A 15,964-nucleotide genomic window follows, 5' to 3' on the forward strand; every position below is an offset into this window, starting at 1 on the left:
GTTTTAATGTAATACTGTATAATATTTTAAGTGATTGTGTAGAATAACAGGTCTCCATTGGCTGAAAAAGTAACCACAGTGGAGCATGAGGAAATGTTCTGCCTTTTCCAAAAGCCAAGAAGTTAATGTTAGTAATAACTGTTAGCAACAAAGAAAAAAAAAAAAGTGGAGTTCATGAATTAGCTCTCCAAGTTATTAAGTAGGATACATGCACTTCTTATCAAATAGGCAATAGCATTTAAGTCTCAAACTAGTTTTGAGTGCACCTAAACTGCTCCTTGTTGTTAAATTTTATTTTTTATTTCAGCCTTTACTATTTTGGTACGCATTAGGTCTGGAACACAGCTACTCATTAGTAACTGTTCTGGAACAATTTTCAGAACTGACTGCTTTACACTGAAAATTGCAGTTCGAGATTACAAGGATCTCTTGTGTTCAGCTGTGTTTCAAAAGTGATCTTATCAGTTGAGGCTGAAATTCAGTGTCCTAGATTAAATGTCCAGCTTCCCTCTTCCTAATCCTGAAGCAGCCATGACTGTTGCAATTAAGTGCAGATCATCTTTCCAGCTTCAGGGAAAGGGTGTTCAGGGGGAATGATGTTAACAGTGTTGGTAACATCCAGGATAGCTGGAGTAAATCTGTGAAGAGGAAATGATCAACCTTGGGGGGGAGGGGGGAAGAAAAAAGGCCAGCAGTGACTTGTTACCGTTGTTCTGAGACAAGGACAACGAACAGCCCAGAAAGCTAGTACTTTGAGGAAGTGAGAAGGACTAATCTTAGATAAGAAAAAAAAAGTAAATGAGCAACAGTATTTTGATCTGTTTGCTTCGCTTCTGGCAGTAAGTAATAAAATCTTATAACAAATTACACACAGGAGTGAAAGATGGTTTACTGAATGAGAGAATCAATCAGTGTTGATAAAAGGAGTAGACAACAAGAGGTACATACGGTGGACTTCAACTGATCAGTAATTTGGTAGAATAGATGAAGCTTACTGCTCTAATTCCAAAAATTTTAGCAGAGGAACATGTCTGAGTATATTGCAATTCTAATTACGACTTGATAACTTACCTCCCTATCTGATCCAGAATTTCCATCTAGACATGTTCTGCACTGCTCTTTCCTCTGTAAATCACTGTAACAATTCAGAAATCAAGATAATTCCAGTTATGGAAAAGAAACTATCTAGTGAAATTTTATATAGAGAAATGGAACACAAGACTATCCTGTCGAAACTATCCTTGTGTAATGAAGTAGAATGGACTCAGGTAAGTCACATGTAGAGTAGTGACCTTGTTTAATTTATATGGCCAGGCTATTAAAGATAAGCCTGCCTTTTATTACGTACTATTAGATAAACAGTAAATGTCATGTGACAGTGTAGAATGGCATGATGGTACACAGGCAGCAATGCAGGTAACAATGTTTTTTAATTATGCATTGTAAGATGAGGTGTGAGATGAACCTGCGTAACACTAAGCTTTGACTGTCAAGTATATATTATTTGCAACTTGATTTTATACAGTGCTAACATGCTTCTATGAACATGACTATTGAAATGAATGTACTGTGTGTTCTTACCCATTCCAACAGAGCTTCCAGAACAGGTTACTGAAATGACATGAAACAGTAGTATGAATGCTAAGTTTTAAGGTTGTAGGCTGTTGAAAGTAGTCCATGTTAAACAACTGTGCAATTGCATCACAGTACAGTTCAATAGTGGATTAAATTTATACACTCAGAAAGGAATCGTGAGGAAATCACTACTACTTCAAAATATCCACTGCCCACTTGGGATTGGTTTATAGAAGTTCTTGATCTTCTTTAACTAACTCATTGATTTAAAAACCTCATTTATTTGCTTAAGTCGTATAACCTTTGCTCTCCTGACTGAAAATTAACTTCACAGTATTCAGTAGATTCACCAGTTAAGTGTTAGTGATGCAAGATCTGCACTAAGAAAAAGCAACCTCTCTGTGGTTAATCTCAAAATGCTTCTGTGAAGCTCATCACAAATACTACACAATGGCATCCACAGAAGTTACTTCAGCACTGCAATAGAAAATTTCTGCTGCATGCTGCCTGTATTCAACTAACTTGATTACATTTTAACTTTCTAGTGTGCATGGGAGAAAAAAAAAAAAGTGTTCAAAGAAATCTTAAGATTTACCTGAATATATTTTTTTAGGACAAAATGTGAGCTTCAGCCTCTTATCTGTAGCTGGAGATACTACCACTGTGTAGACATCGCCACAAGGTATCTCAGTGATATCACAGTAACTTACACCTGAGCTAGGTGTACAAGTGAAATTGCCTTTTGAGCCGCATAAATCAGTAATGTAGCTTATTGTTTCTTCAGAAGCTCGCCAGTACACCCGGATACCATTACTGCCAAGTCTATATAGCTTCACTCCAGAAGGACAGCAAGCACCTAGCAGAATAAGAAATGCATCAGTAAGGATATCTGTAAACTACAGTATGTTATAAATTCCTACAGTGCATTTTAAAGAGGGTACTTGCAACTTTATTAACTACTGAGTTTCAGTTACATTACTTGCATTGCAGGAATGCTATTCAATTAAGCTGTATATTAAGTCATTTTCTTCTCAATTGCATTTATTGTTTACATACTGGAAGAATATCCTTGATATGTGCAATAGGATGTCAAACCAGTTTCACTGATGGCTTTCAGAGATACCGTGTAGTTGGTGCCACATGTGATGCATCCCAGGAGACAGTAGTTTTTAAGAGTGCGACATTTTGCCTGTCCCTTTGGAGACTCCAATGTCGTTGCATATGTCTGTGCACCCATTCCAATAGACCAGCTGATATTTGTTACAGACTGTGTCACTTGAGTTAGTGTCAGGTCATTAGGGCAACAAGGAGCTTAAAAATAAAAAGTAGAGGGTTCATTTTTTTCACCTGGATAACAAAGCACTTTGAAGGATTGCAACTAGGGCAGCACATGATGCTGAGCAATGACAACTAGCATACTTCTCAGGCAAACCTTGGCATGGGGAAGATGACTCTGGCTACATGTCTAGGGTCCAATTAAGCAGGGTTTGTCTGCCTGTTAAGTCATGTGACAGTCAGGGTCTGTCTATGTTCAAATGTTTTTTCTCTATGAAACCAAGTAACTGTTAAAAACTAAAGTGCCTCTTTAAAACTGATCCTGGCCTACATTAATCCTAGAAGTGTGCTTTGGAATTGTCTGGGTGAAAAATACAGGATTAAGTTCTGCTAACAAGTTTAAAGCACTTCCTACTGTAATTCCTGCTATTATCTTCTCTTGAGACTGTTTAGTTTGGTGATATGGCATAACATCATTGCTTCTCCTGGTATTATTAAAAGTCAAAATGCTGACAAGGGAGTTACTATAATTGTTAGCTGTGACATATCATAACTGATTGCAATAAGGCTTTTTAGATAAAAGCAAATGCCAAATGATCCTATTCATACGCACACACAGATACCTATGTATGTTAAGCAGAATACAGAAAGAGAAACTATAACTTGCATGAATGGTAATTTTTATATACATATACACATTTATAAACGTGGAGAAATATTATAATGCCATGGTACTGAGTATTTCACATCAAAGAGAATTCTCGCGTACCTGTCTCTAAAGGGACGCTGTAGCTTGGTAAGCTCTGTCCAGCTGGTGATCTTGCTATAACACTAACAGAGAAAGCAGATCCACAGGGAAGATTAATCAGGGTACAAGAGTTTCCAGAGCTTGTACAATGCCAAAGTCCAGTCTCTCCTCGGGCAGTTACAATGTATGTAGCTTCCTCGTTGTTAGATTGCCAGTGCACACTGATCACAGAAAGAGCCTCCTTAGAGATATTTTTTATTTCAGGACTGCAGGGAGCTGAAAGTTGTTTAAAAGATTGCTTATATGTACTATAACAGTTACACCAAAATTAACTTCCAGTTAAAACTAACAAGCTCCTTTGGAAAAGTATGTAATCCTTACATGGCTGCACCTAGTATGAATTCAGAACTCATGACAGAAATGATTGCATAGATTTTTGCATACAATAACAGCAATACTTTATAAATGTGATTTTTCAAAAGCTTGGAGCATTCAGTACTTTTCAGTCCAAATCTTTTTTTTAGGTCCCTCATCACAGTACATTTTTAAATACTTCCAGTAGCCTTATATTTTCACTTTTGTCAGTTACGGTCACTTCGCCCTCTGTTAATGCTTTTCATCCATTAATCACAGCAGTCTACCTCATTAATTCTTCTGCTATGGGAAGGTAGGAATGCACATACCTGTTGCCACATACTTAGATGCACACGATGTGTTGCTGCCCCTGGCCTCACTGAAGGAGTAAACGGTGACATTATAGCGGGTGTTGCAGCGCAGAGCAGACAGGGTGCAGGCTGTGGCTGTGTCGTTGCACAGCACCGTCCCCCTCCACGAGGCAGCCTTGGTCTCGTACATTTCAGCACCGCGGACAGGAGACCAGCTCACCTCCACCGTGTCGCTCGACACCAGCACTGCTCGGAAGTTACTGGGGCAGCACGGTGCTGAAACAGGCAAGGCACAGATGAAAACTCAGCCTGAGCAGAAGACTGTGTCATTTGTCTCTATGCTTCATAGCTTAAATCGCCAAAGGTATCTTACATAGCGCAAATGGAGTGTCACTGATCCCAGACTTACTTCCTGAGTAAGTCTTCCACACCCTTCCTTAACTAAGGGCCTCCTAAAGGATATGTAATACATAGTGTTTATGTGTACTTACACATACACAGGATTATGAATATCCTTGATTTAAAATTGCAAAACAACTAGAAATTATCTAAGTAATTCTTAAGGATGTTCTTCGCAATTTCCCACTGAACTGATTATTTTGCCCCCACATTAAGTAAAAATTGAAGTTTAAGTCATTGTCTTAAAAAAATAAAAATGTACAGTCAGCTCTATCTTGGATACGGATAACAGATCCAAAAGGAATTTGCAAGAATACATTACTACTTACCAGTGGTGTAATTGAATACATCACCTAAAGGACTCTGCCCTGCCTTGTTATATGCAAAGACACTAATGAAATAAGTGAAACCGCAGTCTGACTGGAAATGGCATTGTGTATGTGATGTGTTGCAGTATACTTCCAAGCCATCGTCGCTCTTCACAAAAACCACATAGTAATGACCAAAATTTACTCTAGACCATGATACCAACAAGTTTCCACGTTCATCTTCTTCAGTTGAGATATTTCCTGGTGCACAAGGAACTGGAAAGAAAAAATCAGAAAAAAACAACTGTAATCACAATATTTGTATTCAAGTTATGCTTTTGAAGAAAAAAGGGAAGTCTGATATATGTAAAATTATTCTATTCCGCTTGAATATTTAGAATTGTCTTGGTCAAGAAAACAGGAACTCATACGGCTTTACAGATAATGTTACTTACATTCAGATGAAAAGTGACTGTGATTTTTACAGAACAAAACATGCTACCTTCATCACTTACATAAGAGACCTACTGAAGGAGATCCCATAAACAAAAGCAGAGGCACCAGACAGTATTTTAGAAGGAACTGGCACGTTCTGTTCTCACAGATAATACTTTTGGATGATGATCAGAATATAAGCTTAAATAGCATTTGGCGTCTAAAAACTTCTGTGAAAACCTTTGATAGGGTGGTACGAAACTCGCTGACTGTGTCTGAGTAAAAAAAGTATTTCGCTTAGGTTTCCTTTCTGGTGGCATCCTAAAATTTTGCAGTAAGTTGAAAACTCCATAGGTTTTGCTCAAATAACATCTTTCATTTCTTTCTGGTTCAAAAAGTTCATCTTGTTGCAAATTAGATTATACATGGTCAAACGGAAGCAATGTTGGCTGGGAAGATTACAGACTACAGCTTAAAAGTGTCCCTTACCAACGGCTTTCATTCCATTAGAACTATTTCTGAGTTCCTCTCGATAACTATTTCTTGTTCCTCTCACAACAAGAGGTCAAAACAAGGTAGGTAAATTAAATAAATCAGTGATTAAGTTGTGTCTGTAAGGTAGTATGTAACTTATGTGGTTTGGTTTTGCTTACATGGGCCATACATCTAACAGATCAGAAAACATTAATCTCTGACATGGTAGTGGTGCTAAGTAGCTGAGATTAGCAGCCTTCTGTGCTGACAAAGCTGCTACCTGAAATGGCCCATGACCACATCTTAATTCAGTCCACTGGTACCATTTTACTTGCAAGTGGTTATTTGTTAGTCTGCATTCTAAGTTACAACTAAATCTAGCCTAGAACAGTTCTCAGCCTACGGCCAGTCCTCAGTGCTATTTCTTCACAGATTTCTCCCAGACTATTTGTGACAGATCTACCATAGTAGGATATATCTGCTATTCCTTAGATTAATTTTACACTCAGAAAATTGACTTTAGAAAATGTACTATTGGTAAGAGGAAAAGGCAGACTTCTTGTTTCAGCTAGCAATATATACACCATTGCAAGTTTCTCATAGAAACATTAAGAAAAATTAGGCAATTATCTCCTATGTACAAAGGTATATGGCATAGTTCATGCACACAGTTCAGAAGCAAAAACAATTTTGAGAACCGAGAATTTTAATGGCCTAGTATTTGAAATTAAATGAATGTATGTTCAAATGTCATAAGCTATGTAATAATTGATTATTCACATACTGGTTTTTAAGCTCACTGCATCAGTAGGATTACTGGATCCAGCGTCATTATGTGCTGTGACAGAAACGGAATATTCAGACCCGCATTGGAGCGATGGTATTATGCAGGAGGAAGAAGTGGTGTTACACTTCAGTTTCAAGAGTCCACTGGAGGCTGTCACACTGTAAGTCAGAGCTCCTTCTGCTGGCATCCAAGAAACAATAGCTCTTAAAACTCCACTATTGAAAGCTACTTGAACATCTGCTGGTGCCTTAGGACCTAGGGTATATCAGTTTGGAACATCCGTAAATACAACTTTGCATATTGTCTTACAGACATGATCATTTCCAGAACTTGCAAATGATGTATTTTTTAACCCTCATTGATTTCAAAGCTGTAGCATAATTTTCTAAATAAATTATTGTAGTTGTACTTTGACAACAAGCATTCTTTTAAAAATTCTTTCCTTATTTGATTATTTGTTGTTTACAGTAAGAAAAGTCCTCAAATAAGTCTAAGCATGTGTAATCTTTACCCAGGCCTGTAAAACTTTGCTGGTAGTTAATGGTATCTGCCTCAGTAACATTCATTAAACATAGACACATCATCTGAGTTTCCATGAAATAAAATTTATATGATGTGAAAATCTATCCAATGTATCTTAGAAAAACATAACATAACTGTATGTACATAAATACTTCTTGGTATATCTTCCTATAAAGTGCTTACAAAGTTTCAGAAAAGAAAATTTCTTACTTGTTCTTTGGTTATATGTGAAATCATCTCCAGGAAGACCATTGGCATTCCAGGCATATGCTTTTATAGTATAGAGAGTTCCTGGATCTAAATTTGAAAATATGAAAGAGGTATTGGTGGTGTTCTGCTTCAGCATTCTGCCCAAACCGTCTGATCTCATCAGGGACACAGAGAATCCAACTGCCATATACACAGCTTTCCAGCTCACTGCAATGGAATCATAGCTCGGGGAGCTGACAGACAGAATCGGAGCAGACAAGACTGTTGAGAAAGAACATCAATTAAGCTTTAAGTTTTTCAGTAATACTGTTTGGAGGGTCCAAATACCAGATGAATACCCAGAATTTAAAAATCACCACATTAAAACAAACAAACAAACAACAACAAAAGCAACAACAACAAAAAAACAAACGAACAAACAAAAAAACACCAACAACCCCAGGAAAACAAATTAATGCAAGATTGGCAGAATAAATTAGGAAACTTATTTGGTACTTCTACTATATAACAGGTTTTGTAAAATGAATGTAATTCATGCAAGTTGTAAATAAATTATGAAAGGGTGAGTGTGTAAAAGAATGCAAATCACTAAGTCACTGCATTTCCCATCACCTAAGTTTTACGTTATCTTATTATTTTCTACTTCTAGCTGTATTTTTTTCATTTATTCCATTCTTTCAAGTTGTGTCTTTTGTTAAAATAAAATCCATACGTTCATAGAAACTCTATCAAAACTTCTCTATTAGGCATTAACTTTCAGTGCTGTCACAAAGCAAAACCACTAATTCAGACTCGTGTTCTTGTCATTTAGTCAGACAGTAGAATTGTAGTCCTCAAAAACTGCAAGGAGAATGTGCTTAATACAATTTAAAATGCAAGATTATAATAATTGGTACTGCTATGTTTCTTGACTATACTGTTCATTTTCAGCTCCAAAACGTTTTTTTTGTTTTGTTTTGTTTGCTTTGTTTTTTAGTTAAGATACTTGCACAAATTTAGATTACAATAATACAGAACTGAAATAAAAATAAAACCCACCTGTTGTTGTTTTTCTGGAAGGTGAAGGCCGGCTCTTTCCTCCCGCGTTTACAGATCTGATAGTGATCCTGTAGCAGGTGGCTGGTTCCAATCCCATCACTGTACCTGGTGATTTTGTGACTACAGTTTCAATGCAGGAATCTCCATCCTGTGCAGACAGTAGATAACTAGTAGCTCCAGGTACCGCTCTCCATTCCACTGTGATACTATTGCTAAGTTTTGAGTAAGCTTGATCAATAACAGGTATGTCTGGAGCTAAAACACGAATAACAAAAGATGTGCTCAAACTGGGGAGCTCTAAGTTGTGCGCTGTGCATTTAACAAAGACAGATCAGGACAAATGGTTTGTACCTTTTATTAATGATTTCAATGTATTCTTCAATTATTAATGATTTAAATTTATTCTTCAATTTTTAAAAGTTATGTAGTATAATGTAATTACCTCCATTTCAGGAAAAAAAAAAACAAATAACAGATTTTTTCAGCACATAAAGTGTAATGGCTATTGAGAAACTGTGTAATATTTGAAAAGACTTGCTACTCGTATGACAACACATTTTCAACAATGAAAGACTGTAACAATTAGCTTGATAGGTACAGTTTGAGAGAATACCTTCTCCTTGCTCAAAGCAGGTATACTCAGGTATATAATAACATCACATTATATATTGCAATTAAATGTTTTTCTGATACCTCATGCTGATCATCATTCAGAAGGAGCCTGCTCTTATGTACTACAGTCACAAAGCGACTACAGAGGGTATGTTTCTTAACTATGACCAATTTATGTTCAGTAATCAGGATTTTCAGACTGGAATTAGCATATATAAAGCAAATCCATATGTTACAGGACTTCAAAAGACTCATCGGAGGACAAAATTACAGTATCTAAATTACAAAAAAGAATTAAAAAGTATTTGGGATGTCAGCATGTGCCTCGATGCAAATGTATTTACAGGGAGGCAGCTCTCTTAGACCCAAGCACTTTCTCATTTGTTCATACCAGACACCCTCTTTTGTCCCTTTTTAAAAATGGCAACATATATTCTATATGACCATGCCTCCAGAACATTTGCACTTGTGTCTTCCTGTGTATTTGAGCAAGTTGCTATCTATTGCACTATGATTTTTTTTTCCTTTTAATATACTGTCGTTAGTAGCAATTCGTAACAGAAGAGAATATATAGCATCATTTATGTCAGAAATAAATTAGAAAACATGAATCATTAATGTCTGTTCTCAGATAACTAATCTAGCAGTAGAAGGCTTTTATACCTATCAGGATAAACACTGCTACTTTTAATTTTTATTGCATTGATTCCTTATATTAAAAAAAAAAAAATACTGGGAAGGTAATGACTGTTTCTAAAAATTATTACACAGAATCACAGGGTGTCAGGGATTGGAAGGGACCTCAAAAGTTCATCTAGTCCAACCCCCCTGCTGGAGCAGGAACACCTACAACAGGTCACACAGGAACGTGTCCAGGTGGGTTTTGAATGTCTTCAGAAGAGACCCCACAACCTCTCTGGGCAGCCTGTTCCAGTGTTCAATTATGATTAAAAGTATTTTAAAAACAGAATTTCAACAAAATATTTTCTCAATTGAATTGCACTTCAGCGTGAGTTAAAAAGTACTTTGTTTATGTAGATTCTTCATTTTGCACCGATGATTTATATACTAGCAGTCCTTTGAAACAAAAATACCACTTATCAGCACCAGTACTGACAAATATATACAGCTTCACATCTGCACTTGTAATGAAAGGGCAAATAATTTGGAAAGCTGGAGACTGAGCAAGCTGTTCATGGTAGCTCAGGGAAACATATAAGAAAAGAGAAGAGGAGAAAACGAGCTAATCATGCTACTACCAAATTCAGTGTGAGCATCAGCAAAAGATTTCAACAGGAATGACGGCTATTCTCTACAAACACAACAAACATCAGGGATGAAATCCCAACCCTTCAGAGGCCAAGTGGAATTACACTTCAAGAAGGTTCTCTTACTAACCTGTTGATTGCATAGTCTGTGTTTCTGCCAGAATAATTCCATTCTTGTCAATGGCTTCTGCTTGTATAGCATAGACAGTATTTGGAATTAACGAAGTTAGAGTGCTCTTAAGTGTCACATCACTAAAATGAGCCAGTAAAGAATGGCCTACAGTATTCACAGCTGTAGCTGTGACTCTGTAAGAAGAGGCTCCTGAAAACTTGGACCATCTGAGATAAATGCTTCTTGAGGTCACATCATATATAGACATAGAGAAACCTAAAAAAAACAAAACAAAACAAAAAAAAAAAACACCACACAAAAAACAAAGCAACACACAGAGAAGAAAACAACACAAACATAAAACCAAAACAAACCATAATCAGAAAAACACTGCAGTCATTCTTGAATGTAGTGAAGCCCTGACAAGATCACTGTGCAGACCCTTAGCAAGCATATAGGTGATCTGATTTTTAGCAGATGGACATTCCACCGATTCTGGACTGCTATTTCCCTTCTTCACTTTTGTAATGTCTTAATTACTGCAATAACCGCTACTTGCTCTCATAATATCATTTTGTGGTGATAACTATTTTACTGGAAACCCTTAGATACTTCAGTCTACTTATTTTCTAAAAATATTGGATATAATCCACATATAAATATACAACCTGTTGAACAGTACTCCATATGAATAGGATCGAGCGTGTGTTCTGCAGCTTGTGGAAAGAATGTGCTGCAGTAAGCATCCAGGTACTAAAACAGCATGGCTACGGTTAAACATTTAAGACTTTGACAGGTAATATATTCAGGAATACCCTACTTATAGACTGAGCAAATTCCGAAAGCACTCCTTGCAGTCTTGCATTCCTCATATCACACACACATAAGGTAACAGGAGCTCTTGGCACGGAATGTGAGACTGAAGGAAGTATAAAATGCACAGAACACTAAAAAAAATAGTGCTTAGGAGATGTTGTTATTAATATTTATTTATCTGTGGCATGAGAGAATCTATCTGTGAGTGCCTGATAGAACTGAGACTCCTAGAAGTGAGATTTACAATTTATAAAGACATCAACAATATAATCACAAGTTTTATACAACTTGAAAAGTTTTGTTTTTCTTTTCCTAAAACATTGAGAACTTACAGAACGTATTAGAAATCAGAATTGTGTACGTTCCCTTTGGACCCGTTCAGAAATGAGCAGGCAAAACCAAAATACCATTCTGAGATGTACCTGTGTTAGCTGAAAAGACCTGAAAGGGAAGATGTAAAAAATGAGAAATACAAAGCAAAATTTTCTATTTGGGAAACTCAGAAACTCCTAATAATGCTAGCAATAACAATATCAACTTAAAAGATGACACCTTTTAACACATTTCACTGACGTGATGCGTTCAGACTCGTTAAGCACAGGGACTGTGCAACCAGTGAGACACATCGGCAGATTACATTCCTCATTCTCCTCTACGGATCTGCCCATCGACCCAGTGCTCACTTACGGGCAGGCTCTGAAAGATCCTGGCCTCTTGGAAGCCTTGCCAGTCACCTTACAGGTATACAACGCCCACACATTTGAAAATACTCTCTAAGATGAGTCGCACTCACCACTTCCAGGCTGTGGAGGAGCAGTCCGATGAGCTCCAGCGATGCTCTCTCCGAACCGCGCATGTCGGAGCTGCGTCCCGCGCCGGGAGCGGGCAGCCGCGGCAGCTCGGTCCTGCACGGGCTTGAACTTGTAGGTAAGCTGGGTTTTTTGTTTGCTTTTTTTTTTTTTTTTTTACAGGATACAGTTCCTGTACTACATATACGTACAAGAACCACAAAATAATCGAGCCCAATTCAGATCTGAAACGTGCTGTTCAGTTTACGGCGGCTCTTTCCGTCCGCTCACAAGCACGTTCCTTTCAGGCTGTGATTTCTCTTGAGCGGAAAGACGCTCTCCGCACCGGCATGGAGCTCCCCCTCCTCAGGCTTTGTGCTGTTTGAGGAGGCACGAAGTTTTCCTCACCGCCTGCCCCGGCCGCCGGTATGGCCTCCCCCAGGTACGGCCTCACTCAGCCCGCGCCCTCTGACAGAAGCGGGATCTCGTAATGAACCGATCGCTCGCTGCACCGTGCATGGGGGGCTTTACGGTGGCGAAGAGGGCAGTTCTGCTCCACGATGGGCCGGGCTCCTCACTTGCCCCGCCAGCAGCCTTCTGGCGAGAAACCTCCCTTGAGGAAGGGGCTTCGATCACCGTCCTCCTCCCCCTCGCCACCTGGAGGGCGGAGCCCGCGGCCGGGCGGCTCCTGAGGGGCGTCCACGGCTCACGCAGACCGGCGCCGCCTCTGAAGAGGGCGCGGCCAGGAGCTGTGTGGTGGTGCGGCGAGCAAGATGGCGCCGACTGCGCGGGGGCTGAAGAGTTTGGTGTGGCAGAGTGAGTCAGGGAGGGTCTCGGTCTGGTGCTCTTTCCCGCCCGGCGGGGGGCCTGAGGGAGCTGAGGGCGGGGCCGCGTTGGGAGCCGAGCCGAGTGGAAGCGGGGTAGCGGCGTCGGGAGAGCGTCTGCCGGGTCCGGGTTGCTTATGTGCGGAGCCCGGCAGGGCCGCCGTGTTGCTCGTCCTCCGCCGCCTCAGGTGGGGGCGGCTCGGACTGTGACCTCGCCGAGGTGAGGCGGACGCGGCCGGGTTCCGCCACTCGGGCAGGTGGGGCGGAAGTCACCTTCCCGCGGGCTTCTTTTCCTTCGGAGCCGGCGGCTCTGCGCGGGGCTCACGGGCTCGGGAGCGGCTCACGGGCTCCTCGCGGGGCTGCGCGAGCTCCGGCTGTGTGAGGAGACGGCCGCGCCTTCCTGTCCCGTGAGCGGGCGGGAGGGTTTGAGAGCCCGCACTGTGCTGTGCGGCGGTGCTGCTTAGAAGCTGCTGTTCGAGATAATGCAGCTTTCTTGAAGGGGCAGTTTTAGACTGAATCCAAGCAGGAAAAAAGTGGAAAAGGTTATTATCGAAGTTTATAGTGTGTTATGCTGTTCACACGTATTTTGAGGGGACAGTAATAAAAAAAAAAAAGGGGGGGGGGAAGGAGAAGAAAAAGCTACTTGTTGACTTATTAAAAAGCCATCGATATTTCCCATGACTCGGCATTTTTGTAGCTTTGTTTCCCAAACACACTGGCTTATGGGAAACGTGCAGTCCAGGTGCCTCCTTGGGGCAGTATGGTCTGCTTTTCTTTTCTTTTCTTTTTTTTTTTTCATTTGTTATGTTTTGGGCGTTTTTAACCCCAGAGATACAGCAGTCTGTTACCGTACCCCATTGTGTTATGTTCCTTTCTGTTTCTCTTATGTAGAGGAAAAATGCCTTAACCGAATTGAACGGGATAGGTGGTTGGTGTGAAGAATGAAGGAACTGACCCCATAGAGAGGAATGGAGCACTGCTTATGTATGGGTTTATGATTGCTTGCTAGAAACAAATGGGGTGATTTGGAGAGCCTGTAAGCCAGAGTGAATTGTTCTGATAAGTAGCTGCAGGTGGGGACAAAACAAATGGCAGTTTGAGTGTTTCAGCTAAAGGTATGCTGTATCTGCCACGCTGGTAGCTTGGAGTGATCATTTGTTCATGATGGGATGAAGCTGACTTGTGTTTTGGATTATAGAAATCAAGCTGTGGGTGAATGAATTGTTCATTTGTTATGGTTAGAGTTATTTTATAGGCAGGTAAGTGGAAGCACTGTATGGAAAAATATTTGACATTTTAAATGATGTTCTTAGGCTCTCCATTTACCAGCAAAGATCCCAGTATAATGCTAAATTCTGAATTACTGGTAAGAGTTCTCAGAAAATAGAAATCGTAATGAACTTTCTCAGAGCTTAAAAAAAATCTAGATGAATTCATACACCTTGTGTAGAGACCTGGGAAAGAAATGTAAGGAACATAGGGAGTACAAACATGACTAGGAACAAGGGCCTATATCACACGCTGGACTTGGGTATTGGTTTTGGTGTGTTAGGTACGTTGACAGCCCTCTGGCATGACACCATAAGCAAAGATGCTAATATTTACAAAGATAGAGGAAACAGATGTACTTTTTGTTGTATGTACACCTGCTATTCTGGAACCTTTGATAGTTCTTTCACTTGGCAGGAGGCACAAAATGCGTGCTGTACCTGCTAGTTGTGTATTAGATCTCAGTTAATACTAGCTTTATTGAGTGTGGCAGAATGGCTGCTGTTAATTAGACCCAGACAGCAGCAGCATCTGAAATTCTGTTTTCTGGGGAAAAACAGAGTAACTGGACTTAGTTATTCTTTTGTTGATAAAAGCATTGGCTCATCAGTTCCTCCAATTTTCTGACTTTCTAATTTATATATGTTAGTGATATGATCAAATTTTTGGTTAGCTGATATCCCTGTTGTAGGAAGGTGCAACTTGTAGTTCTGGTGATCTCGTAGAGCCAGGATCTGGTTATGCCTTACAGATGTTATTGCTACATGCTTTTTAGTCAAAATTTCTTCCAGAGCTCTGATAGCAAGAAAAAATAACAGCTGCCTGTTTTAAGGGAACTTTAGTTTCCTGAATGCCCTGGGGGTTCCTTAGGTTTCTGCTGTAATTCTAGGTAGAGAAAGAGCATGTTTAAAGTTCATGTTATGCTTGTTGGTGAGTATGTTGGTCTCATGGCTGTTTCTTGAGGACTAACTTTTTTGCACGTGCAGCATCTATTTAGTGGCACAGTTTACTTAAAAGCAAGGAAACAAAATCCCAGCACAAAGGGAAATGTTTCCAGGACTGATTGTTTACAGTGACTTCAGCAGAAAGGGAAAATTCTTTTTGGGAACGGTTTGTTATCTCTGATTGTTAACCTGTCTGTCTCTTCTTTTCTATAGAGCTGAAATCTGCGGTATTTGATGACTGTAGGAAAGAGGATGAATGGAAGGTATAGTGGTGTAGAAGTATCATTTGATGGATGTCTTTTTTTTTTTTTTTGCTTAAAACTTTGCTTGGTTTCCAATTAATAAGAGTATCAGCTCTGTTACACATTCATTTCTCTAGAACTTCGCTTTGCTGCTTCATTTTCAGTGTTATCCAGGAGAAAATGACACTGCTGTGTGATATATGAGGAACAGGAATCAACGGTACAAGGCAGGCAAGGCTTGAGACTGATTGCACTAACATGTGTGCTGCTTTCACTGATGCTTGAGCAGTAGTAAAAACAATAGCCAAGTACAGATAAAACGACCACAAGAAGATCTTTTGATCCAAGCGTTCAGTTTTGTTCTCGTTTGTACTGAAGTGTTTTAAATATCTTCCAGTACATGTGTGACTTATCTTTGGTTCCTTTTTGTCCCATGCTAAGTTTGCTCACGGTTATCTTGTTTTTCTTACTTCCCTTTCAGTACATGCCCTCAAACAGCTCAGGCATTCCTGGGATTTTGTTAATTGCTTTTGAAAGACACTTGGCCATATTAGTCATCTAATTATTATTTGTGTCTTTCTTGCAAGTTTTTTAAAGGACAGTAAGTCTGCTGAGACTGAGAGAATACCCGATTTTTCAATTTCATTAGAGTG

General features: G+C 39.5%; 2 protein-coding genes across 18 annotated transcripts in view; one reads left to right on the forward strand and one right to left on the reverse strand.

Moving 5' to 3' along the window:
• Positions 1-48: 48 nt before the first annotated feature.
• On the reverse strand, positions 49-13,221 carry FNDC7 (fibronectin type III domain containing 7). Of its 13 annotated transcripts, XM_422182.8 has the most exons (14): positions 12,038-13,221; positions 11,667-11,685; positions 10,447-10,704; positions 8,437-8,691; positions 7,399-7,659; positions 6,664-6,921; positions 4,992-5,246; positions 4,282-4,539; positions 3,620-3,874; positions 2,632-2,886; positions 2,171-2,431; positions 1,582-1,611; positions 1,072-1,135; positions 49-638 (listed from the first exon to the last, which is right to left on the reverse strand). In XM_422182.8, the coding sequence occupies exons 1-13, from the start codon at positions 12,098-12,100 to the stop codon at positions 1,098-1,100; spliced, it is 2,466 nt and encodes an 821-aa protein (XP_422182.4). In that variant the 5' UTR covers positions 12,101-13,221; the 3' UTR covers positions 49-638; positions 1,072-1,097. The 13 variants fall into 13 exon arrangements, 12 of the variants coding, with proteins under 12 accessions (XP_422182.4, XP_040560743.1, XP_004943153.2 ...); XR_005861846.2 differs by having other exon boundaries at positions 1,072-1,611; XM_040704809.2 differs by lacking the exon at positions 1,582-1,611.
• The window catches only part of STXBP3 (syntaxin binding protein 3), a 25,231-nt gene continuing 22,011 nt past the window's right edge, over positions 12,745-15,964 (forward strand). For 2 of the 5 annotated variants that reach the window (XM_046944334.1, XM_046944335.1), the window contains exons 1-2: positions 12,778-13,076; positions 15,283-15,332. Coding sequence is in view for 3 of the 5 variants with exons in the window: in XM_046944335.1 (XP_046800291.1) it covers positions 15,326-15,332 (7 nt within the window). In the remaining 2 variants the exon portion in view is untranslated. Of the gene's footprint in view, positions 13,077-15,282; positions 15,333-15,964 lie in introns of all 5 variants that reach the window. The other 3 variants (XM_015290267.4, XM_015290269.4, NM_001079734.4) reach the window with 2 other exon arrangements.

Source organism: Gallus gallus, chromosome 8, assembly GCF_016699485.2.
Source record: "Gallus gallus isolate bGalGal1 chromosome 8, bGalGal1.mat.broiler.GRCg7b, whole genome shotgun sequence".
Lineage (NCBI taxonomy): Eukaryota > Metazoa > Chordata > Aves > Galliformes > Phasianidae > Gallus > Gallus gallus.